Raw genomic sequence first — 25,927 nt, forward strand, 5'->3', positions numbered from 1 at the left:
GCATCCCAAGATGAACCATGCGTTGTATTAACCCTACAGCCATGCATTAGTACTGTGAGTGTCTCTATGAGAAGCTCTTCCATCATAAAATCATAGAATCAATAAATATTTTGGATTGGAAGAGACCTTTAAGACTCACTCCAACCCCCTGCCACGGGCAGGGACCCCTTCCACTGGAGCAGGTTGCTCCAAGCCCCTGTGTCCAACCTGGCCTTGAGCACTGCCAGGGATGGGGCAGCCACAGCTTCTCTGGGCACCCTGTGCCAGCGCCTCAGCACCCTCACTGTAAAAGTCAGTACTACCCTGTTGGTTTATAGTGAACCTAGTGATGTTTTAAAGGCCAATTTAACTCATATCTAGCAAACAAAGACAGATATTTTGTTGACAACTCTCCCTTGGGTTGTCAGCAGCGGTTGTACCCCAAGACCAAGGTGTTGACAAGAGGAGTTGTGCCTGACTATGCAGCTCGTCTGAAGGTTTCATAATGCTTTTCCCAGCAGCCAGATGCTGTGAGCCTCATCAAAAACATCTCTACCCTCATAGTGTTGTTTTTGTTGGCTGTGCTTGCCTTCTGGAGTTCATTGTATGTTTCCAAGGGTGCGTACATGCTAGATCTAAAGCATGCATTATATCTAAACTGCGCAAAGATGATATTAGATCCTAATCACCACCATTTTGACAAGTGGATATTCTACGCTTCCAGAATGCTGTGTCCATACAGATGTGTGGTCTGGGTCTGGTCATCTGGGTAGACTTTAACCATGTTGACAGAAAGGCATAATAGAAGTGTGAATAATTTCATTTTTGTTCTCAGGAGTGAACATGACATCTTGTTCCCTTCTCATCTGACAAAAATGCAAACAAAAATTAAACTGGAGCCAAGCGAAATCAGTTTGAGAGAGAAAGCCAAAGGGAAAACACACAGAAGTCCTGTGTTCTTCATCCTTGGAGCTGGTGGTTGTTGCTTTCTGTGGGGTTTTGAGGTTTTTGATTAAATTGTGTGGAACTGTCAAGCTTATTTGAGTGTTTCCCACTCAGCCATGGTGAGGATAGAAAATGGCCATGACTGGATGCTTCCTGCACCACAGCAACACTGAGTTCTCATTATATAAGCCCATAAAACACCAGAATACCTTTCATGGAGGTAGGATTGGTGAAGAGCAATTTTGGAGGAAGTCAGGCCTCTAGAAAAGAAATTCAGACCTTTCTCCTCATTAGATTAATAGCAATATTCTCCAGACATCCAGGACCAGTTTTAGACCCTATAAAATTGCACCAGCTCCTAGCTAGGATCCTTCAGGCTCTGTAGTTTGGACCACAGTGTCCCTTTGATGCCCAGAGCCAGTGGTGATGGGTGTTTTGACCACAACAGCACTGCTATGCCCAAACACCTCCAGCAGCACCTGTGCCAGTCTGGTTATATGTGGAGCTGCATCACACAAGGTGAAGCAGCTGGTCTGGCTGGAATATGCTTAGTACAGAAAGGCTGGGCCTGGATAAATTGGTTTGTTCAGGGGATGTTTCTGAGGACTCTGTTTCTTCCTGCCCTTTCCCTTTCCAGGCTGGGTATCCTGGGAAGAACCTAGTCACTATCAGTCTCTGAATTTAACTCTTTCAGTGGTGACTCAGAGATGTGGGTTACTAATTTTCCTACCTCAATGGACAATAGTATGGAATTTTCAGAAAGAAGATGGAGAGAGGTGGCCCTTCATCCCATAGAGCCATCTCTCTAGTCCTCCATTTGAGGTACAGTTGCTGCATGCCTTGAGGGTGCTCTGCTCCTGCAGCTTTGAGGATAAGTGGGATCTGGGGTCCTCATGGGAGTGGAAGGTCCCATAGAGTCCATTTCTGCAGAAGATCTTAATCTGGCTCTTACAACAGCAATTGCTAATTAATCACAGGCATGTTAATTGCGAAGATGCTCATGAGATGCTCCCGAGACTTAGCATTATATTCCTGGCCTGATCTTGGCACAGAGGTGAGATCCTGCCTGGGCAGAAGAAAAGGTGGAGAGAAACTTCTGTCTGCAAAATGCAGTGAGGAATGTTGCCATTCAAGTACCAGAATGATGAAGGGGATGCAGAAGGTTTGACCTTGACCATGGCACCAATCTTCATTCTCAGCCTCTTGCCTGAGTGGCTGCAAGTCTGTATTAGCTGTGAATTGCTGGGTGGCCACATCCACGTCCGTGAGGTTTCAGGCACTGCAAAAAAGCAGGACAAAAGCAGCATCCCTCCCTTGTGAGGAGCTTAGCATGCTCCAGAGGGTTTGTACCATGGGGAGGTTGCCTGGGATTGAGGGCAAGAGTGGCATCCAATGTTGTTCTTCAAAGGCAACAGCCAGCACACGCAGAGCACCCAGTCCCTGAGCCCACAGATGGGATCACGATCCATTCAGCCGTACGGGATGCTCTGCACCGCAGGGTAAATGTCTCGAGTGCCACTGGAGTTGCAACTCTGTTCCTCTCACTATTTGCAAGAATTGCCTAACCAAATCTCCGTGCAACCACCAGAATGTAACCCCGCATTGTCCTCCAGCTCTCCACATGCCAGACAAATGGTGGGGGCTCTCAGAGGACTCGTCTCGCTCAGGGGGATGTGAGCAGGGCTGACGGGACGGAGCAACTGTGTTTTAGACCACAGCTGTCCACGTGTCTGGAGTTATTTTCCCCAGCCTTGTGCCTTCCCCTTTCCTTGGGAGCAAACCATGTAGTAAAAACTTGCAGGAATCCTGTATTTCTGAGCACGTAGGCTGGTAATCACCGAGACAGCTGAAGCCTTAGATTTGTTTGTGTAGGCTCCTCCGACAGAGCAGACATTTGTCACATCTAAATTCTGTTGAAAGGTATCTCGTTTAGTTAATTAAATAAAATCAGTGCAGAAACGATAGCAGAAGCGATACCATCCTATTTCCAGCTTGGCAACCCTGACTGTCTCCCCTTGGTTTTTAGTACTTCTGGAGTTTCTTTGTGACTCTGAATGTCTCTTTAGTTTCCACATTGACCGATGGCCAAATCCCCGGTCCCTCTGAAGACAGGGGGAGTTTTGAGCTGAATCAGAATTCGGCCTTTGAAGTGAAAATAGTTATTTGGTGTTAGTGGAGTCAAGAGGTAAGAGACCACTGTGCTGCCTAGACACGTTTTCTTGTAGCTGAAGTACAGTTCCCTGCAAGGCACCATGTTCTTACAGCAAAGGATGAGCAGAGGGACAGAAGGAGGATTTCCCCTGAACTGTGGCATTTTTCTGGGGTGAATCCTTGCTTTTCTTGGAGGTGTTGGTGCATGATTCAAGCTTCAGCTGTTCCTTCCTTCAGCGTTGCAAACTTAAAAGCCTGGGTTGGAAAATCCCTTTGGGTTCCTATATGGTCTGGTTCCCTAAGCTTGGCGAGTCACCTCAAGCCACCATAGTGGCATCTACACTCCTGCCCTTAAAGAAGCACAAGGTTGTTTCCATCAACTCAACCCACTGTGGGTGCATGTGGTGGGGTGCTCTGATCCCCATTTTGCCCCTTCCTGGGGCTCTCTACGTCCCCAGCACCTTGGTCATACCTGAGAGCAAGGATGGGTCATCCCAGCCTCCCAGTCTTTGCAGTGCTGTGCATCTAAAGAAAGTTTAAAGATCTGGGCCCCGTTCTCCCTGCTTTGGCTCTTCCTCCCTGCAGAGTCCTATTTCTTCTTGGCTTTTCTTCTTCGCTGGGGTGTTGGGAAGATAAAAGCACACAACGAGTCTTTGCCTGAATGCTGGATGATTGTCTAGACCCCTGCCTGCTGCCAAGTCACGGACGTTGCTCCTTGTTTGCCATTCTCCTTCCTTTGCCTTTTATTTCTTGCATTTTTTTTCCCCTAACTTGTTTAACTCTGGTGTTTTCCGTCCTGTGGTTGGTGACTGCAGAGCTTTGGTTTGTGTTTGCTCTGCCCCTTGCCATGGGGATATTGCCTTTAGCTGTCCTGTACAGGGACGGAACTGCTTGTCTTCTGCCTATGGCAAAAGCCCCAAACTGAACAATTTCACACATTCCACATTGGCTTAACTGTTTGGGGTATTTTTTTTGATCTTAAACCTTTTTTCTCTCACAGCCTTTAAACAGAAATGGTTTGGTTTATAATACCATTGTCTTTCAGGGAAAAAAAGTGTTTCTGCACACATTTCTTGCAGGAATTTACAGCAGAGGTTGGTTCCCAGCTCATTTCCAGGCATTTTGCCTTACCTCTGCTTAAACTAAAGCTGTGTCTGTGTGCAACTTTAATAATTTTTGTACAATATTTGCAACTTAAATACACTAGCAGCCTGTGTGGCTTATAACCCATGGCTGCAAGTGCACCCAAACAGTTAAACACCGATGTTTGAGAGGAGAGAAGAGCAAAACCACAGAAAGCAACTGCTGAATTATATCAGCAAAACTCTTGCACACTTAAGCATGTGAGGGCTTAGTGCTAGATAAGGGCTTTAACTAACTTTTATTTTGACATTCCCCTTTTAATAAGCGTTGCCCTTTACAAAGCGGTTTATGTGATTGCGTTACTGAGAGGAAACAAAGAAATGCCAGGAAAACTTGATGTGGAGAATCTGTACTCATAAAATGCTTGTAAGCTCCAGAAAACAGGAAAGCTTCCCCGAGGTCCTTTTTTTTTTTTTTTTTTTAATTCCCTGCCATTCAGCTTGCAAAAAAAGAAAAGAAACCCACATTGAATATCTCAGAAAACTGGATCTGGTGGTCTGAGACTAAACACAAATTCCTTCCACTGCCACAAGGAACAAGCCTCTTCGTCCTGCGTTCACCAAACACGAGCCCTTGCTCTTTATGGTTAAGAGCCAGTTGGCCTTGGAAAATAGGTTTTAACTCCTGGAGATGCCAAGGAATACAAATTTGATGGTGAGATTGCTTTGGCAGGCAGGATTGGAGACTGTTTAGCCATTGACCATTGAAATGTATTTGTGAATGGCCACTTCCTTCATTCAAGCACCCCTGAGTGGTGCAAATGATGAAAACAAAATTAATTGCTCTGCGATGGGTTTAAAATAAATGCTGCTGTTTATCGTAGTGGAGACAGGGATTTGGAGTAAGGGATGAGGCTGAGCAGGGGGATTATAACAGCTGTAATCAGTGCAGATGCAGACTGGTGTGGTCACTGCAGCATTCACAGCTATATCCCTGTTTTTGGGGTTGATGCTGGGGAGATGTTTCCCAAAGAAGTGGTGAATGCTCTGTCCCTTGCAGTGTTCAAGGCCAAGTTGAACAGAGCCTTGGGCGACATGGTCTAGCGTGAGGTGTCCCTGTGCATGGCAGGGGTTTGGAACTGGGTGGTCCTCTCCAACCGAAACCATTCTACAATTCTATGTCCTGTGTCAGCAGCCAGTGCTGCTCCCAGCAGCCTTGTAAGGAGCTGAGCATTAGGGAAGACATCCCACATGTTCTCAGAGCAAATAATGAGTGTTAAAAGGGCAGCAGTGTGGCCACTGTGACTAGGGCCAGCCCTGTGCTGTCCTGAGTGAAGGCAGCTGATGCCAGGACCATCTCCATCTTAACTGCATCCTTAATGATGGCATTCCAGCCCTGCTTTCTCCACTTGGGAAAGCCATGCTGCAGCCCATGTGGAAATATGAAATGTTTAAGACTGCCAAAGCATTTCTTCCATTCAACCACTGTTTTTTTGGGGACCTGCCATCTCAGCTTTTGCTTACAGCCAGCACACGAGGGCTTGCTCATCCCTTCTGAGCTATTGTAGTCACTTCAGCAAACAATTTGCAGGCAATTCCTCCTCTTTGTGGCTGCTGTGTTATCCATTTGGAGCTGTATTCACATAGCCTCCTATCTGGAGGTAATGGTCCTGGCTCCGTGTATCAGAGCCAAGCATGTCTGTACACACATCCTGTCCCACCATAGCAAAGATGAAGAGCATGCATAAAGAGAGGCCAAACAAAACCATTGGCGTGGGCACTTCTTTTACTCAATTATTTGCTTTTCAATTTTTTTTTTTTTCCAATTTGAAATTATTGGTACACTTCAAATGGTTCACTGCAAACCAGTGAAGCAGTATGCTATGTTGGTACAGCAGTGGTGGCAGCAAGAGGAACGAATGGTGCTGTAAGCCAGGTGTATCAGGAGCTCCTTAGGTCTTCAGGACAAAATATCTCCTGCTATTTCTTGCCTGCCTGACTTCCTGCTGCTCAGCTGGCACTGTCTAGGTCTTCCCTGGTTTACTGTGGAAGCAACACAGAAAACAGATAGCATGATTTTGGTTTCCAGGAAAATCTCCCCCAGATTTCTAACTGTTCATGAAAACTTTCAGCTGAAATATGTTTGTTACTGAAAGAGATTTAGAGGTGTGAATTGGTACTAGGTTGTGTTAGATGCCAAGAAATTGGCTCCCCTTTGTGGCAAGGAAACTCACAGAGCCCACCCACAGAATCACAGAATCAGCTCAGTTGGAAAAGACCTTTAAGATCATCAAGTCCAACTGTTCCCCAGCGCTGCCAAAGCCACCACTAAACCATGTCACTGAGGGCCTCATCTACACAGTTTGTGAACGTTTCCAGGGATGAACCCATCAAGGTCCAGGCTGCTTGGTGGGACAGATGTGTTGACCAGACGGAACCATGAAGGAAAGGGTGAACTAATGACTTTCTTTGGCTTTCCAGGCGGCAGCAGAGACTTCCTGGTGGGAATAAGTCTCAGCAGCACGCAGATCATCAGCAAGGTGGAACCAAACACAACAGGGACCACCAGAAACTCTACCAAGGCGGCCAGGCCCCTCACTCCTCAGGCAGGACGGGCCACCATGGCTACAGCCAGAACCGGAGATGGCACCACAACCAGAAGCACTCACCCAACGACAAAGAAACGCACAGAAACGCCAAAGAGACTGAGAATTTGAAAATCGAGGACACCTCCATCTGCCCGGTGCATATCCCCGTGGAGACACACCGAGGCCCAGAGGCTGTGGAGAAGCAGTCTCAGCAGTACAACCAGGAGTCAGAGACCAAGCGGAAAGACAGTATTCATGAGCGCGTTGGGGAAAGACCCAAGATCAATTTGCTTCAGTCCTCCAAAGACAGGCTGCGGAGGAGGCTAAAAGAAAAGGTATTATATCTTAGAGAAATTTTGAGTTTCCTTTTTCAAACAATCTTTCTGTTGGCCATTCTCCATACGAAGGGTGGTGGGCTCAAGGGACCTTTCCATGAATGCACCCAACAAACTCCCAGTGTCAACACTTCTCTTGATGTGTTTTTGTGGTTCTTCAGGAGGCCTTTTATTGACACAGTGCTAAAGCTCTTAGCTTGACTTCTTGGTTGAGGTTGCTACCAGCTTTAGTTCTCCAAGAAGGACTGGGAACTCTTTCCCTACCCACACAAAGACCACTGGAGAAGGGTGGTGCACATGTGAGGTGCAATTTGGGTGCCCCTTCCCTGAAGGCTGATCCCAGCTATCTGCCTCCCAGTCTGCAGAGCTCAACATTCAGACCACTTTGCAAAGAGGTCTGAAAAGGCAATTTGTCTATCCACAGTTACAGAGCTAAATCTCAAGCATCAACTTTTGAGTGCTGAATAGGTAGTCAACTACTTAGAAGCTGATATCTGTTTATCTCAGCAATGAATTGAAATGCCCTTATCTTTCCTTCTTCCTTCCAACAAACCAACAATAACAAAACTATTGCATAAAAGTGACGGAGGAGAAATCCTTTTTGGAAACAATATTCAGCCTCAGATTTCTGAGGAATTCGGAGATGATACATCCATTCGCCCCTGTGAAACTCAGGCTGTTTCTCTTGAGACTCTTTTTTTCAGACTGGAAAATGCATCTGTGGGGTATCTCCAATGAGGTTTCCAAAATACGTAGCAAAAATAACCTGAACATATACAGTTCCATGGGAGTGCATGTTGGAAATGTATACCTTTGAATGCATGTGCCTTTACTATTTATGTATGTGTCATGAGGGGGAGGAAAAGATTATTTTGGTTATTTTTATGTTCTTTAAAGCAATGGGAGTATAGTAGAGACTTTCAGAATATTAATTTTAATGTTCTCCACGTGAATTACAGTCTTGTAAGAAACACATCACATAAGCACCTACTCTTGGGTGGGTGCTGTCAACACAACTAGCCTCCTGATGAGAGTTTTGGACAACTCCAACTGCTGGTTGACATTGGGGTTGTCCAGGAATTGCTACAGGTGTATCTTGTATAGCACATCTTAAGATCAGAAGGGAGCAACTCAAACTAGGCAGGATGCATGGCTGACACTGGGGGAAAAGGGCAAATGCATAATTAAATGTTGAAAAGAAGCAATGAATTCTGTGGTAATGATGTGAAGTGAAAAGTGTAACAGCCAAGAGATGGAGAAGTTAAGAGTTTTTCTAATGCTGGGATCATGTGTCATTTGATCTCAATTTAGATTATTAAATATATATTAAAAAGACATTTTTGTAGGGTTGTTATCTGAGTATATTGCAAACATCAGTGTGCTTTCAAAATAGAGACAAAAATGTCCATTATCACCATGTTGCAGAAACCCCCAGAAATTGGTCCGGGATGCCAGAGGCAATCAGGGGTGGTCAGACCGCAATATCCCAGCTCAGGACCCTTGAGCACATCTTTTACTTGAGCCTAGGGGGTGGACTCTGGGATTGAGTGCTGTGGGGAATGGAGAAATAGAATATTTCTGGGGCTGGACTCATTCACTTGTGTCTTTCAATGCTGAGATGAGACCACTCTAAAAGATGCTTTGATTTTTCTATGTCTGTTTTTATGTCTTCCCAATCCCCTTTCCCCTTTGCAGTTTGTGGAAGGACATGGGCTGATATGTCTGTTTTTTCCTTGTGTAACAGACGCCTTGTCTTTCCCTTTTCACGGACCAGGACGAAGTCACGGTGGAAACCACCGACCCTGAAAAGAACAAAATGGACAAACTAATTGAAATCCTCAACAGCATGAGGAACAACAGCAGTGACGTTGACTCCAAGCTCACCACCTTCATGGAGGAGGCTCAGAACTCCACCAATTCTGAGGAGATGCTGGGGGAGATAGTCAAGACCATTTACCAGAAAGCGGTGACAGACCGCAGCTTTGCTTCCACAGCAGCCAAGCTGTGTGACAAAATGGCCCTTTTCATGGTGGAAGGAACCAAATTCCGGAGTCTGCTCCTCAACATGTTGCAGGTAAAGAGATAAAATTAATTGGTTATATGCCTCCAGCATCACCCCGCCTGGTCTTACCATGTATTTGGGCAGGAGCTGAGCCATTACCAAATTCCTTTTGGAGCCAGTTGATGAGAACAGAAGGGTACCTGCAATTTTGTCTATGCACATATTTAGTGGTTGCCATAGATATCATGGCAGTGTAGGGCAATGTCAAGTTGCTCTTCATTCCCATTTTATGAGCTTACGCGGAATTATGGTATCTCACACCAGGGCCCATCTGCGAAACAAGTGATTTGCTTGTGGCAGCATCCCCATGGCATAAAGAGAAGTGAACTTGGAGGGTCTTACAGTGGAGGGTCTTTACTGCTTTTTTTGACTGAAGTCTGGAGAGATACCAAGTCACAGAAGCTCTTCCCTGTGAGGGTGCTGAGGCGCTGGCACAGGGTGCCCAGAGAAGCTGTGGCTGCCCCATCCCTGGCAGTGCTCAAGGCCAGGTTGGACACAGGGGCTTGGAGCAAGCTGCTCCAGTGGAAGGGGTCCCTGCCCGTGGCAGGGGTTGGAGCTGGGTGAGCTTTAAGGTCCCTTCCAACCCAAACCAGGCTGTGGTGCTGTGGTTCCGTGGTCCCTGAGTAGGTTGTTGGCTGCATCACCTGGATAAAGAGCTCACTTCTGGTTTCTGATTGCGACCCAGACTATAGTAATTTGGGCATTTGTTGATTATTGGGTGACTTGGTTTATGCAGTGCTGGTTGATTGTTCTGCTCCAAAACTGTGAATGACAGCAAAGTTTGAGCTGGGGGGTGGGGGGAAGGAAAGCAGTGGCTGCAATAACTGGTCCATGATAGTGGTGGATAATGGGGAAACATACCTGTCCTCAACTACCCATGGTCTGCTGGGGGATCAGTGCCACTGTCAAAGGGGGTTTGCTTTCTGGGAGGGTTTCATATGAACCTTTCAGTATCTCTGGAAACAGTACTTTTGGAGCTGAAACCATTAATTTCTGTCTTTAATTTAATATGCATTTCCATTTAGCTATTCCCTCACACACACATGTCGTCTGTGGCATGTACAATCTCTTGCTCCATTTCTCTGCTCTGCTGCACACGTTCAGTGCTCAGCACTGCTTCAGTTATTGGCACATCATCTTACCCTGCCTTGCACTTCTTGGACATCATCCTTTGGATGCTGTGCCTGGCTGCCTCTGCCTTGTGCAGGCTGAATTGCCTTTTGGGCAACACAGCAAGCAGGGAAATAAGGAGCAAAATAAAACTATAAAAATCAATATTTAGTGTAACCTAGGATCATTCTGCAAAGTCAGTGGTCCTGATTTGCTTCTCTCATTGCTCTGGGTATATATCAAACCCAGCATCTTTCTCTGTGCCCACCCCTTCTCTACTTTTCCCTTGGGATGCACACACATCTGCCCATTACATGTACCAGGTAGTGATTTTTTTCCATTCAATTTATTTCCAAGGCGATTATAAAGCAGGAGGAGGCAAACTGCTGTCAGCATCAGTCCCAGATTTAGATGCAAGGAGCTGGAGGGGGCTCTAAACCCTTCATGCATCCTGCTTTTCCCATGCCAGCACATTCTTGTGTCTTTCCCCATTTGTTTGAACAATGCTAATAAGTCCAAAATAGAGTCCAGGAGCAATGGCCAGGAAGGAGCAGGGTGTCATCCAAAAACTGAGGATGATGGCAGTTCTCTTCCATCATCCCTTCTAACTTGCTTTCTTGCCCCAGCATTTCCACCCCTACCAACAGACCCAGTGGACTGACTTATCCACAGTGTCATGTTCAATAATAACTCGCTTCGTATTCAGCTTTTCATAGCATGAACATAGGATAAATAATATATCTCGTATCTCCAGAGAGTCCCAAAGTGCTTCCCAGAAACATGTAGCCAGTCTCAGTGTGATGGGAGAATGACATCCGTTGTGGAAAGGTGGGAAGAAGTGAAATGCAAAGAGCAAGCGGGGAGTGCTGGTGACCAAGTTCATGTGCTGGAGCATAGAAAAATGCACAAAAGGGAATTGCTCAGCCCCAAACTGCACATCTTTTGGAAAACGTCTTGATGGGGCAAAAGGTGACAGATCACTACAGGTCAAAAGCAAAGTGCTATGTGAGATTAAATAATGTAACATTTCCTTTCGTATAGTAAAGGATTTGACTTTCTCCAAGCACAGTTTCTTTTTCCAACCAAAACAATCGGATATATTCACACAGATTCATTAAGTACTCTGGTCAAGCCCAAAACTGGGAATTTTTGTGATGTATTCAGGCTTGGTAGCCCTGACTGGAAACAGACCCGGGTATGAAGCACAAACGATTCATTGCAGTTCCCTTGATCAGGGAGTTGACGGTACTGGTATATGATACATTATCCATATGGTATACTGGGTAATATATGGATATTGTGAAGCAATGTGGATACCATATTAATATATCAATATGATATACTGAGATATGTTTGATGATATGATGTTGATAGTTCAATATCAATATGATATATTGATATACATATATATCAGTACAACATGTTGATATAGGGTCAATAATGTAACGTTTCCCAGCTCCAGTCCTGGCCTCTCTACCATCAGATGTTTTCCATCAGCCATTTCTGGATAATTTACCATTAATAAATGAAAACAAACAGAACAAAACAAAAAGCCTTTAATAAAACACTTGCTCCAGAGCAGGATTTATGTCTCTCTAGCACCTTTCAGACTAATCTGATCCCCGGACGTAAGGAGCTCGGCTCGCCGGGCACCGGCGAGCTGGGGAATTACTCTGCCGGGGTGTGATAAATCGGGATCAACGTGATCCTGCCCTGTGCTGCTGGCGCCTGGGGCTGGATCGCTCGCCCCCCCCACATCTGCTCCTGGCAGATGCTCCTGTTTTGTAGGGGCTTGTTTGTCCCTTTCTCTTGGGACTGCGACGGCAACAGCACCAGAGAATCTCATAAATCAGTGCATTAACCCATCGAGGCTCCAAACTAGAATGCCGGTACCTATAGACAGCATCCCTATAACCCCACCAGCCCTTAAAGCAAGCAGCAAGGGGTTTTCCAATGGAACAGGCAATAAACTGTCTTTTTAACCTGGCCCCTCCTGTGTCTTCAGCTGTTGACAAGGTGCTTGTGCTCAGGGGCTGCACATGTTCGCAGCTTATCTCAGGGGGCTTGTTTTGATCCCAAAACAGATGCCAGCGCCGCAGGATGGGAATGCTATCATGTCATCCCCCTCCCGGCCAGCAGCTCCTCTAAAGAGCATCCCTCTGGCCAGTGCTGCACTATTTCAGGCTCTAAGGGGATCTATCAGGAAAACTCTGGTTTGAATTTGTCCTTCACTCTGTGTTTTGGTCCCAAATCATGGGCTGAGCTTGAATTTGGGTGCTGAGAACCTTCCGGGATACTGCGGGGAGACATGGAAAGGGGAGTCATGGGTTGAGCTTGGAGAGATGCTGCCATGCAGGAGCTTGGCACTGAGGGATGCTCATTTACTTGTGTTTGATTAGCTGCTTGTTGGGGCTGGTGTTTGGTACAAAGAGCAACATTGAGCTGTGCGAGCCCTTGGGATGGACCTGGCCAAACGGGGCCTGGTGAGCTTGGGCAGATGGGGGCATGGGAGAACATCTTGGTGGACACGTAGAAATGCCTTCTTAATTAATAAATTGAAAGTGAGTCTCCTGCGAGAGGTTTTTGCTTGTCATAGTTTCACTCACTGGCATGCCCAGGCTGTGGTGCTTGTATTTTTTCTTTCGGTTAAGCAACGTGCCACAAACCCTTCACATGTAACATAAGTTGGAGTATTCCTCTGTTGAAATGGCCGTGCTCTTTATAGCAGAACTGTGTCTGCATCTGAGCTATGCAGAGCCAAGTGTATTATTAGAGTGGACATCACTGGGGCTGTAATTGTACACTGCTCCCCTTAGCAACCGCGGCCAACAGCACATCAAACAGAAGGCTGATACCTTCTTTTAATAAAAAAAAGAAGCCAACACCACCACGAAGTGAACATCTCGACACAGCAGAGCCTGTTGCAGAGCACAGGCTGGCCTGCAGCCAGAGCCAGTGCTTGGTACATCCCTGCGCTTGGAAATGCCTTGGTGCCAGTGGAGGAAGGCTATTTCTGTTGCATACCCTGTTGCATATCCTGTCGGATACCCTGCAGCGTACCCTAATGCATACTGAATACTCTGTGGCATACCCTAATGCACACCCTAATGCATACACGACTCAGCAGCATGCTCTTAGAGCCCAGAACCCCCCCGTGTGCTGGGCTGCACCCCCAGAGCGTGAGCAGCAGCTCAGGGAGGGGATCCTGCCCCTCTGCTGCGCTCTGCGGAGACCCCCCCTGCAGCCCTGATCCAGCTCTGGGGCAGCAGCACAAGAGGGACGTGGAGCTGCTGGAGCGAGGCCAGAGGAGGGCATGGAGATGCTGCGAGGGCTGGAGCAGCTCTGCTCTGGAGCCAGGCTGAGAGAGCTGGGCTGGGGCAGCCTGGACAAGAGAAGGCTCCTGAAGGGGAGACCTGAGAGCAGCTCCAGTGCCTAAAGGGGCTGCAGGGAACCTGGAGAGGGGCTTGGGACAAGGGCCTGTAGGGACAGGCCAAGGGGAATGGCTTGAACCTGCCCGAGGGGGGACTGAGCTGAGCTCTTAGGCAGAAGCTCTTTGCTGTGAGGGTGCTGAGGCGCTGGCACAGGGTGCCCAGAGAAGCTGTGGCTGCCCCATCCCTGGCAGTGCTCAAGGCCAGGCTGGACACAGGGGCTTGGAGCAAGCTGCTCCAGTGGAAGGGGTCCCTGCCCGGGGCAGGGGTTGGAGCTGGATGAGCTTTAAGGTCCCTTCCCCCTTTCTTCATTGTCTTAGTTTAATCTCTTGTTGCCCCAGAAATGGCTCTTCCTTGGGTCAGTGCTGGGCTTTGCTCTGGTTGTAGAAACCTGAGTTGAATCCTGTGTGTTTTGGTAGAGGTTGTACTTGGGTTTCAGTGGATTCCTCTGGGTGTAATATGGTCGCTGTAACCACTTCTGGAGGGGCTTAACCAGGAAGGTGGCCAAAAGTATGTTCTTGTAGCCCAGGTGAAGGAAAATTTAGGTTGAATTCCTTCTGGGATTTAGATACTGTGGGATAAGGTACTAGAGGATTGATGGATTCCCTTCAGCAAATCAGGGTGCAAATCAAGTGTTTACCATGCTGAGCATGAAGCTTTAGGGGGAAACAGCTGAAATCCCTCCTTTCCCATAGGCTTCCTCTTTATCTGAGCAAACAGCCTCCCGGTGGTAGCAGCCCTATCTGCATCGTAGGGGTTGTGGGGATAAAAACACCAAGGGGACACTGCAGGGATTGGGATGTGGAGGTAATATACATGGTTAATGCTAAAGGACAGAGTTTTTCCCCCTTAACATGGTGAAGGTCTGGGTCTTCAGTGGGGCACAGCTTGTGGTTTGACAGAGGTGGAGGCAGGAGAGTCTGAGTGCGGCTGGAGAGCATCTGACCTGTACACTGTGTCCAGCATTGTCTGCAAACACATCGGCCCTCATTCCATGGCTGGTTTTAATTAATTTAACTGCAGATGGTCCAGATTCTGTACACACAAGACAAGGGATACCACTTGCCTAGGAAAACACATTGCCAGGAGACATCAGAAAGGTTTTTTCACCGAAAGACAGGGGAAAAAAGGTCCCAAGGTCCCTGGATCAAACCCTAAAGCTTTACAGGTGTGCGTCTCTAATGCCACAGCAGTGAGGGTTTGCACTTTCAGCTCCACATCTACCTCTTCAATCTGTGCACAAGCCCAGCATTGCTGCCTTTGGTGTCTCTTCCAGGAGAGTTTGATGAGCTCTTACCCAGATGAGGTGGTGATTCACTGGTGAAAGCTTCCTCAGCTCGAGCTGCTCCCTGCATCTTTTCTGGGGGGATGAGGGACATCTTGGTGCTGAACCCCAGAGCTGGTGTGTGCGTGGGCCACATGTGCGCGCCCCACAGGAGCCCATCATGGGCAGAGAAATAGCAAATGATGCTGCCCATGCTGAAACACTTTCATCTGGGGTTTGCAGAAACCTGTAGAGCTTGGAAACCCTTTTTCCTCACATTTCTGCGCTGATGCTGACAGCACTGTCCTGGTTTGCTAAACCACTGAGGGACTCACTGTGAAAGGGGGGGATTTATTTTCTGTACTCCCAGGGAGTTCACAGGCAATTCTAAATCCATGCACACACCTATATATATAGTGTGTATATGGGGAGGAGGATGGGGAGCCCAGGCATGGCTCTGAGGAGCATCACCAGCTGCCTGTTCTCAAGCATAGAGAAAAGGAGGAGCGGGAGGGAGACACATTCCCTCTTGTTTGCCCCTGGTAGCGTCTCTGAAGATGCTTGGTAATTCTGTGACAGAGTAGTTATTATTTTAGTATTATGATTATATTTTGATAATTTTATTTATATTTTATTGTTCTATATTTTTATGGGTTATCATGTTTTTTATTATAATGTTGCATAGCCATCAGAGCCAATTGTAACCCGTGCAAGTGTTGGCATTGAGCAGGAGAGGGAGCCAGGGGCATGTGCCAGCAGGTAAAGAGCAGAGCCAGGCATCAATTGGAGCCGGACCCGTGTTACCTATGGGTCTGGCCAAGCCATTGCTGTCTGCCCACAGTGACAGCGCTTGGCTTTGCTGGTTGAGGTTACGGGAGCCGCTGGCGGACAAGGTCCCATGCGGGTCTGTGAGCTATCGGAGAGCCCCGGATTAAATATCGGGCTGCGTGCTTTAAACTTGCCGCTTTTCCCAAGCGGAGCCGTCTGGCTCCTTCAGAGCCTTTCCATGACGTGGGAATGTGGCGGCTATGAGGGAGCGCCGGGTATCACCTCCATGGAGGGTGATGGTGAGGTGAGGGGGGGGTTAGTGGAGTGCAAAAGGGAGTTTTACCCAAGATCTGGAGTTCTAATGGAGCACGAACAGGGGTTTATCCCAAGATCTGGGCTTTTAATGAAGTGCAAAAAAAAGGCAACAATTTCCCACTGATAGGAAGGAGGGCATGGGCACAGGAGCTGTGCCCCACAAGCAGCAGGAGCCAGATCGCAGGTTAAATCAGCTGTGGGACTGCATTGCACATCAGTCTTCAGCCCAGTCCTGGGGGTGGGTTTTGCGGCTTGCAGCTCCTCAAGCATTTGAGTTGCATCTCGAGGTGTCCATAGGGCCAGTGCTCTGCGGGTAGCAGGGGGCTGGAGTCCATCCAGTGCAGCTATGCTCATGGATCTGCATAGAGAAGGTGTTTAGTGTTGAGCAGCAGGACATTGTGCAATTGAGAGATTGGTGGGAAGCAGGAGTAAGTCACAAGAAAAGAAAAGCCTCAAAGAATGACATATTTTACTTGAATTCAGTGTGCTGATAAGATTTTATATTACAAGGCTCAGGTGTGTTGTGGAAAAGCAGCCATCACCTTTGCTCTGTGAGTGTGTGTGTTATCCCATGGCTCCTTTACCCCTGGAGAGACCGGGTCTGCAAGGCCATGGTGGGGATTAGCCACTGGTCCAGTGTGTGGTGTCCTCAGGTATGGTACTTGCTGTCCCACCATCTCCACTGGCCCATGGATGCCTTCTCTGGGCATCTCCCCACGGTGGTGAGACTTAGCGGAGGCTCCTCGTGGTTCTGCAGGCTGGCGGTGTGCACTGTCAGGAGCATCCCTGGCTGCCTGCTGCAAGCACAGTCACGTTCAGACCAGGGGCTGTGGGACCTGTGCACACCTTGTGCACGGGCTGCAGCGCGCTGGCAACACGGAGCAGCAGCTCTGCCGGGCTCTAGGTGGAGACTGCAGACTGTGCAGCCTGCCTGCAGCCTGCTGCAGCTCTGGGACCGATCCAGGCACCGAGCTACCGGTGTGGTGGGCTCCTACCTGCTCCCAGCCATTGCTTGGTGAGGGGAGGATGCTCAGGTCCCCCTGAGGCTGTGGTAGGAAAGGCAGCAAAACAAAAAGCCTCAAAGTCTATTTATCCCTGGACTGAGAGGTGAGGAAATGCCTGAGGACCCCCACCCCAGCCTGCTGTGCTGGAGGCAGGGCAGGCACTGTAATGATGAGATCCCCTCAGACCAGGCTGGACTGGCATCAGCTCCAGCTCTCTGTTTTCTCCTGGAAGGCTCAAATCCAGCCCCAGGATGCAGGGGCACATTCCTGCCAGCCCAGGGACTCAGCCGGCCTAAGGCACCCTCCTGACAGACCATCTGCTCCTGCCTGCTCCAGCATAAATCCGGCTCAGGGTGAGGATTTCAGGATGCTGTGGGGTTGGGAGCTCCCCGCTGCTGGTACCCACAGTCACCCTGCCATCCCCAGCCCTTCTCTCAGCTAGTTCCCTTCACCTCACCTGGGGACAGGATTTAACGAGGCTCACTGGGTCTCTACAATGCATCACCCTGACTGGGATCTATTTGCAAACCCCTACACCCCCCAGTCACTCTGATATGGGATGAAGCACCCTTCTGGAAGGGGGAGTATGCTGGATAAGCAGGACTACACCTCCTGAGCCAAGGCCAGAGCAGATGCAGGCACTAGGGTCAGCACAGAGCTAGGGTTTGGGTAGAAGAGAGGGCAGCATCTCTTGTTCTTTCCTGGGAAGGGGGAATGATGTGGTAGCTTGTGCTTTGCCCATGCCTGGCATCACTCGTCCATCAGCACACAAGATACAGAGGACGTTCTTTTACTCACCCACAGTAAATCCCCTTTTTTGAAGGACTTCTCTCTGAGCCACAGGAATTTGTACCAAATTCAATTTCCATCTGAGTGGGCTGATTGATACGCTCAAGCACAAGCTGCCCTTAGCAGATAATTGGCTGGTTTTTATAGCTGGCCTGCTGCAGTGGCCCCCGGAGGGACATGTAAGACCTGCAGCCTTGGTGTCACAGCACGGTCACCCACAGGCAGGATTAGGCTCAGGGTTTTTTCCACTGCTGGACGTTTCAGTATGTACCTACCTGTCAAAACCTGGATTTGGAGGAACACTGCTGCCACGGACCTTTACCTTCCCCGTGGGTATTGTATTGCACAACCTCATCTTTTTAATGCCTTTGACATTTAAACAAGCGAATGCAGAACAATGGTGGCTTTAGTGGGACAAGTCCTTGGAGTGGAGGAGGCAGAGGATACATGGCAGGTGAGGAAGGGGACACATGAGAATTACTTCAGATCCCTGTCCCATGCCTGGCCAGGGCTGATACCAGTGTGAAACACAGCATCTGGGTCTTGAGGCCAGGAGCAGATGATGTGTGGCTGGATGGTGCCACCCCATCAGTGGTCCTGCCACCCATGGAGCACCCCCATACTCTCTCCCTTGATGAGCATCCAAAGCCGGTTCTTCCTTTTCCCCTCCCAGGGATTAATTCCACTTTGTTTTTTGTTGTTTTGTTGGGGTTTTTTTGATTAATATTGCTCTACATACTGGCTTTTTTTAATGAAGAAGGGATAGAAGGAGCATCTCTGGCAGCTCAGGGAACCCAAATCCAGTGACATCACCTCTGGTGCAGGAGCAGCAGGAATTGAAAGCAGTGACAGTGAGAGCAAAAAATGAACCAGCTAAAGAAATACTGTGAGGTTGGAAAAGCAAAACCTTTTAATTTCTGCTTCGTTAAGATTAAGGTGTGTTACCTTGCGTCTCTTTTAATATTCTAGCCATGGTATCTGGTGGTCTTACATTGTGATGCTCACAGTCAGCTCCTTTGCCAATACAGAGTCATAGAATCACACAGTGGTTTGGGTTGGAAGGGAGCTTAAAGCTCATCCACTAGACCAGGTTGCCCCAAGCTCAGTCCAGCCTGGCCTTGCTAGTAATGGGGCATATGCTTCAAAATATGTCATGGTAATCATGAGCATCCATTTAGACATAGAAGGTTTGGAGGGATCGAGGGGGTTTGCAGGTTAATGTTGTTTTCTGCAGTTCTTTTCTGTCATCTCAGCTTTTCCAGCATGGATGGGCAGCTTTAGAGGCATTGTAAGGTGCTCGGTGCCTGCATGCTTCAGGGGATGAGCAGGAAAGATCAATGCATCTTTTACATTATTTAAAAACAAACAGCCAAGTATGACGTTTGCTATAGCAGAAGCTATCTGGCTTCATAGGATTGGTAAATATTAGCCCCTGAGGAAGATTTTCAGAGCTCTTTTGTGTAAATAACATCTTTTAGCAGACTGGTACTTCCAGTCCTATCTTTCAGTGGTCACTTATCTCCCATCCAAGGGACCACAGAGCTGTGTTTCCAGCGGGGAGCTTCAGTACCCGATGCCCATCAGATAGTTGGCCACGGCGGCGGGAGAGACCGGGTGAAAAGCAGACGGAGGAGATAAGAGGGTTGTCAGCCCCTTTGCTTTCCGGCATGTTTGCTTAGCGATGTCGAGTGCTGGGCCAGAGCCACCACCTCCCTGCAGACTAAACAGTTGCAATGTTTTCTCCCATGACCGAAAGAATTTAGAAAAGGGTCCCGGTATGAAACTTTGCATGAACTCTGGGTGCCACGAATATCTCTGGCTGGGAGTCTGTTAACTCCTCTGGTTCCCTCCTCACCCGTGCGGTTCAGGCTCTGAGCAGATGGAGGACAATCTCATCCCATGATGAATCTGGCCGTCTGCCTGCACGACCCCCGTGCTCCGCCACCCGAAACATTTCCATACATCCATCTTTCTGGGTTTCTTGCTTCCTTTTAAAGGAGAAAGGCAAGATCTCTGGCCATAATAGAGCTCTGGGGCCCCCAGTGTAAGAAGGATGTGGACCTTTTGGAGCAGGTTCAGAGGGGGTCACAGAGATGCTGCGAAGGCTGGAGTGGCTCTGCTCTGGAGCCAAGCTGAGAGAGCTGGGCTGGGGCAGCCTGGAGAAGAGAAGGCTCCTGAAGGGGAGACCTGAGAGCAGCTCCAGTGCCTAAAGGGGCTGCAGGGAACCTGGAGAGGGGCTTGGGACAAGGGCCTGTAGGGACAGGCCAAGGGGAATGGCTTGAACCTGCCCGAGGGGAGACTGAGCTGAGCTCTTAGGCAGAAGCTCTTCCCTGTGAGGGTGCTGAGGCGCTGGCACAGGGTGCCCAGAGAAGCTGTGGCTGCCCCATCCCTGGCAGTGCTCAAGGCCAGGTTGGACACAGGGGCTTGGAGCAAGCTGCTCTATGGAAGGGGTCCCTGCCCGTGGCAGGGGTTGGGACTGGGTGAGCTGTAAGTTCCCTTCAACCAAACCACACCATGATTCTATAATGCCCGATACTCTTGGACCTGTTTGTAGCCATGTGTACACTGAGGTCCATCCACTTCCCGGTGCCACCCAGCTCAGCAGCTTCCTATTCAGGGGCAGGTTTTGGGGTAGCCACTGGGGTTCATTCGTCCATCGTTTCTGGCTTGTGGAGAAGCAGAGGTCAAGCCTTGGTGTCTTGCACTCCACAGCCAGATTGATGGTCCCACTGCATGGTGAAACACCACCCAGTATATACTCTAGAAAGATCTTTGCATCCCACAGGAAAGCATCCAGGCACCCAGGAAAATCCCTCTTTGGACTGAGCTGTCCAACCCTAACTGTTAACCAGGAGCACCCTTACAAAACTGCTGATGGCAAACAGGATTAGCTGCCTGCTGCTCTTCCCTTCCCGTTTTCATTCATACACAGGCAGGCTGGCATTTCAGTGGGCACAGCTTCATTTTGAATGCAAGCAGAATCTCTACAGCCATTGAGCCTGGACGAAGCAACACCTGCTTCCACAGCCACTTTTCCTCCTCTTATGCAAACTTGGCCCATCCTCACTGACCCCTCTTACAAAGAGGAAGCATTGCATGAGCAGAGCTTAAAATAAAGAGAGCAGCCTGCTGGCAAAATCCAGTTCCTGATGCATTCCCTCTGGGATGCAAGGCTGAGCATCTCCAGCTGAGGCATCTGCAAGCAGCCTCTCATCCATCAGCCTCTGTAGGAGTCCCTGTCATCACCCCAAGTTATCATTGGCTGTGGGATTGGCATTTTTCAGGCACAGAAGTGGCCTCTGAGCAGATACTGGGGATGGTGCTGGGGCTCAGACCTTGCCCTGAGGCAGGGAAGGGCTTGAAAGCTGCCCATCAAACCATCCTTACACATATAAACCAGCTCCTATACGCTTGGTTAGGGGATTTCTTCAAACCAGCATGGTTTTACACTGAGCTCATGCTTTGGGGAATGCAGCCCGTGGGCTGCGAGATTTATACTAATACGTTTTTCCATGCAGTGGGGGTGCTAACACTGCTGCGGATGTTGGTGAGAGCAGGGATCCACTGTGCTTGATCTCTCTCTTCCTACCACTTCCATATAGCAGGCAGGGAGCTGCTGGCCCAGGGACTGCATGCTCTTGAGCTCACAGAATCACTGAATGCTTTGGGTTGAAGGGACCTTAAAGCTCGTCCAGTCCCAACCCCTGCCACGGGCAGGGACCCCTTCCACTGGAGCAGCTTGCTCCGAGCCCCTGTGTCCAACCTGGCCTTGAGCACTGCCAGGGATGGCACAGTTACAGCTATGGGGTGTTTTCAGTGTGGTCAGAGAGGCACCCCGGCTGCTCTGACAACTACCCAGCAAGGAAATCAATCTGTATTTCTTCATGGTCCTTTGTCTCCCTACCAGTCCCTCTCCACGGGACTGAGAGGTTGAGTTCTGGCTCTCAAAGATACCATTAGTTCCCTATATCTACATGTGCTGCTGTCTGTCTGTTTCCCTCTGCTTGCTGTAGGGTCTGGCTGGGGAAGGCAGTGACGTTTTGCTGTGTGATTGTGTCTGGGTTCATGGGATAACAGGGCTTTAAAGTGGTGATAAACTGCTGTTATCCAGCTGAGCGGACATGCTGGCACGTGTTTGGGAATCCAGAAAGGTGCTAGATAGGAAGGGCGGCAATAAAAATTAAGTCATGAGGAAGACAGCTCTGTCACCTGGGTACTGCTGGAGGAGGTGCTGGCAGACATCCTCTGGTGAAGCAACCAGAGCTCCCAGGGCATCCCACTCTCTTATGCGGAGTATTTCTGCTCTGTGCATTGTCCCACTTGATAATCATTAGGAGAAATACTCCTGTGATAACATGGTATCAGCCTTGGTAACTGCTCCTGGTCATCCCTGGCAGTGTTCAAGGACAGGGCTTGGAGCAACCTGCTCTAGTGGAGGATGCCCCTGCTCGTGGCTAGGGGCCGGAACTGCTTTAAAGCTTTAAAGTGCCTTCCAACCCAAACATTCTATGATGCTATGATGTTAGAGCTTCCACTCAGACAGTGCTCCAAGATCTCTACCAACCACTAGGTCAATAGCAACACCTTTCTGTTGGCACATCCATCATTATGTTCCCACCTGGGTGCTTTAAACCTCACCTAAATCAATAATTAACTGCTTGCACCTCTGCAGCCCTCAGGGACCTCAGAGGTGTTGCTAGCTCAAGCTGTGAGACACCCACATTGGGTGGGTAATTGCTGATGATCCCAGATTTGGAGCCAGACAGAGAGGTCATGGTGAGGCCAGGGGGCAGGAGGTTCAAGTGACCATTCGCTGGGTCACCTCAGGGTGTTTGGGACACGGATTTGGGTAAGACGGGTTACCCAAACCTGAGGAATTTCAGGTTCAGGGATGTTCTCAATGCTGGGAGTGGGAGTTTGCTCAGCATCTCCTTTAGAAGAACCAGGGGGTTTTGACCTTATTTCCCTTCCTACCCAAATCTTTTTGAGAGGAATAAGCACTACTTGTGTCTGTCTGATGGCTGCAGGATCTTTGTTGAGTTGTTCTTGTAGAATCAGTCATTTAATGCAAGTTATGTGTTATCTGGTGACCGGTTTGTGGGTGGTAGGTGCCCACAGGATGGTGACCACTGTCTGGTAACCCAGATCTGCATCTCACAATGCATTTTGGAAACCTCTGTGATTAGAAACATTTGCAGAGCTGTGGCCATCATGAAACTAGGTCCGTATTGAAGGCCACCACTAGGATTTGCTGCTCTTCCCAAAGTGGCCAGAACACCCCAAGAAGAAGCCGGTGCACGTTCCTCTGGTGCAAATCCAGAGGAAATGGAGTGATGAAAGTCTGTGGGAGTAGAATGCTTCATGGCTGGGTGAAGCTGGAACCTTTGTGAGGCTGGGCACAGGGTGTCATCTGTAATCTGAAAGTTTATCTGCTTTAAATGACAATAGCTCCTTTGTTGGAGTAATAATAATTGTCGTGATTTGCATGTCTCAGTCACACACCCCAAAGTGCTTTGCAGAGGAAGATGAGCAAATAATACCCATTTTCCAGCTGTGAAATCAGGGTACAGAGGTGATGGGAGCCCACACAGGACTGGAAATAAAACTGTCTTTTGTGCTGCTGTTTCCCAGTCTTGTGTGGAAGTTGTAGCAGGTTTTCTATCATCCTATTCTGCTTTGTCTTAGTGTCCCTGTGCTGGCAGGGCAGCTGTCAAGGGCAGGGATGATGTGGTGGGACCTAGGTATGGTTCAGTCCTTGTGGAGTGTCAACGTGATGCAGGCAGAGAGGCTGTTGAGGAAAGCAGAGCCCATAGAAGAGCTGATGGTCCCACCTCATGTCCCACCATCTCCAGTGGGTTGTACAGCAGAGAAGCTCATGTAGTAGTGTCCATGTGGGGTGAGATGTGGGAGGTAGCTCTGCTTCAGAGGCACTCACTGAACCCTGAGCATCCATGGATGGGGGTGTTCAGTCACTCCTGGGTGCGGACAGAGCTTTCTCCAGCGCCTCCTGAGCTCCTTCTGAATGCCAGTGCTATAAACCACTCATCTCACTGGGTTATACTCCCCAGAAAGCAAAGCTGCACTCCAGAGCCTCCCCCAAGCCTGGACCTAAATACAGGTGTTATTGAAATTGCAAACAGGGAATAATGCATCATTGTTAAGTGTGGAAAATGTCATTTACTGGAGCCCTCTCTAGGAGGGTTTGGAGAGGGAGCAGGTGGAGGTTGTGCTTCTGCAGGACAGCAACAAGAGACGGATGCTGTCTCACCTTCTATCTACCAGCTCCCTCCTCCAACCTGTTTTATTTGTCTCAAAGCCTTTTCCGAAGAGCCATTTAAGGCTCCAACCTTTTGTTGGAGCACATTGCCAAAAAGATCAAGTATTTAGCACAGCCTCTCTCAGCTTTTTATATAGCGCCTAGCACTGATATCTAAGCATTATACATTTCTTCTTTGCACAGTATTTCTGACTCAGTATTTCCTGCCTCCTTGACAATGACTGAGTAAACAGCAGAACTGCCAGAGGAAGAGCCCTGTGTTTACAGAGCAACAAGCCTAAATCTGTCCTTTTTTTTTTCCATCAGAAGGTGGCGATGCTTAAATTAACCCTCATTTTTATCCCACGCTAAACTTTTGCCCTCCGAGTTGCTGCTGACAGAGTCACCCATGAGGCGGTGGGCCCAGAGTTAGGGAAGAGTTATTTGGGACTCGTCTTAAAACAGTGTGGCAAAGTCCCAAGGGATGAATTTTCGGCTGCAGCTGTCTGTGCTAGAGCAAGGGCTTAGATCTGATGGCAAAACGCTGCTTCTCATCCCACTTGACTCTGCTGCCCACCTAAAGTGGATTTTCCTCCTATCCCATGAAGTCGCAAATCCACTTGCCTCTTCTGTCTTCATCGTGGTCTTGGAGAGGTCTTACGTCTGGGCCAAGAAAGGGTAGTATCGTGTGAGCTGCATCTACAAGGCCCATCTACGAGTGGGTTCTCACTTGGGTGCAAGAGTGGAGAGCCCCAGGATAAAGGCATTTTCTATTTCCATTGCTGGCAGGAGCTTCCGCAAAGCTTAGAAAGAGTCCAACAAGGGATATCGAATGGTGGGCTGAGCCCTGACCTACCCATCACACATGGTGAGGCCCAGCATGATGAACATGCTTAGCTTTCAGGTTTGTGCCACAAACTTGTCCTGTATGAGACCTCTTCAGAGGTCCCCTTGGCATCCTTCCACTTGCCACATGGTTTCCCAATGAACTCTTCTCCCAAACCAGGCAGAGAAGGGAAGTCAACCCTGCTACCTGGTATAAATACATTTTATTTTAAGCGATAGGCACTAAAGGAAGGTCATCCAGTAAACGCGCCCAGATTATCTACGGGCCAGGGCACCCCCAAATTAGTAATACAATTCATGTTTAAAAATACAGCCAAACTGATGAAAGATAATTTGCTTACTGCGCTGACATCACCACCTAAGCATGGGGCAAGCCAATCCACTAGTTATTTTTATATAGCTCCGTGAGGCATTTCCAGAGCAAATGAAGGTCACTGGGCAGGGCAGTGACCTAGCCATGTGGTTTCAGCACTCTCCAGCCTCCTCAAGGCTCCCCATTGCTGGTATGGAGGTGTGTGGGTCAGGGCACGGCTCCATTGGATGTGCCCTGGGCACACGGGACATGGGCTTGTTCTATGCTGAGCCGCTCTTTGCTGCTGGCCAACTCTTCACCTCACCCATGCTGTTGGTCTGGCTCATCTGTTTTGGTGGCACACCCTTTGGAGAAGAGATTGAGGTGGTCTCCACATTCTCCATGCCCAGCGTGATGGGTTGTGAGTCCTTCTGGGAGCACAGTCGGTGTGCTACCAGGTCAATCAGACATACAAGTTCATTGACCACATTACCTGGATGAGAGCAGTGATCTCTTTGTACATAGACTTCCCCAGGGAGGCTGGATACTTCTGCATAGCGTTCGTGTTGGTTTACCTGTCTGTGTGTGCCATGGTAATGGTCAGAGCTGCTATCTGAAGGACAAATTTAAGGACAAATCCACCCCAGATCATCTTCATCATGTGCACCATAACACTGGTGTAGCACCACCATGTGAGGCTGGAGGGGATGGGT

At 48.8% G+C, this 25,927-nt stretch overlaps 1 protein-coding gene across 4 annotated transcripts in view; it reads left to right on the forward strand.

Moving 5' to 3' along the window:
• The window catches only part of CTIF (cap binding complex dependent translation initiation factor), a 154,396-nt gene that overhangs the window by 104,107 nt on the left and 24,362 nt on the right, over positions 1-25,927 (forward strand). For 3 of the 4 annotated variants that reach the window (XM_065662903.1, XM_065662906.1, XM_065662907.1), the window contains exons 8-9: positions 6,639-7,080; positions 8,825-9,154. In XM_065662903.1, coding sequence (XP_065518975.1) covers positions 6,639-7,080; positions 8,825-9,154 — 772 coding nt within the window. The remainder of the gene's footprint in view (positions 1-6,638; positions 7,081-8,824; positions 9,155-25,927) is intronic. The other variant, XM_065662905.1, reaches the window with a different exon arrangement.

The sequence above is a fragment of the Lathamus discolor genome, chromosome Z (genome assembly GCF_037157495.1).
Source record: "Lathamus discolor isolate bLatDis1 chromosome Z, bLatDis1.hap1, whole genome shotgun sequence".
Taxonomy (NCBI): domain Eukaryota; kingdom Metazoa; phylum Chordata; class Aves; order Psittaciformes; family Psittacidae; genus Lathamus; species Lathamus discolor.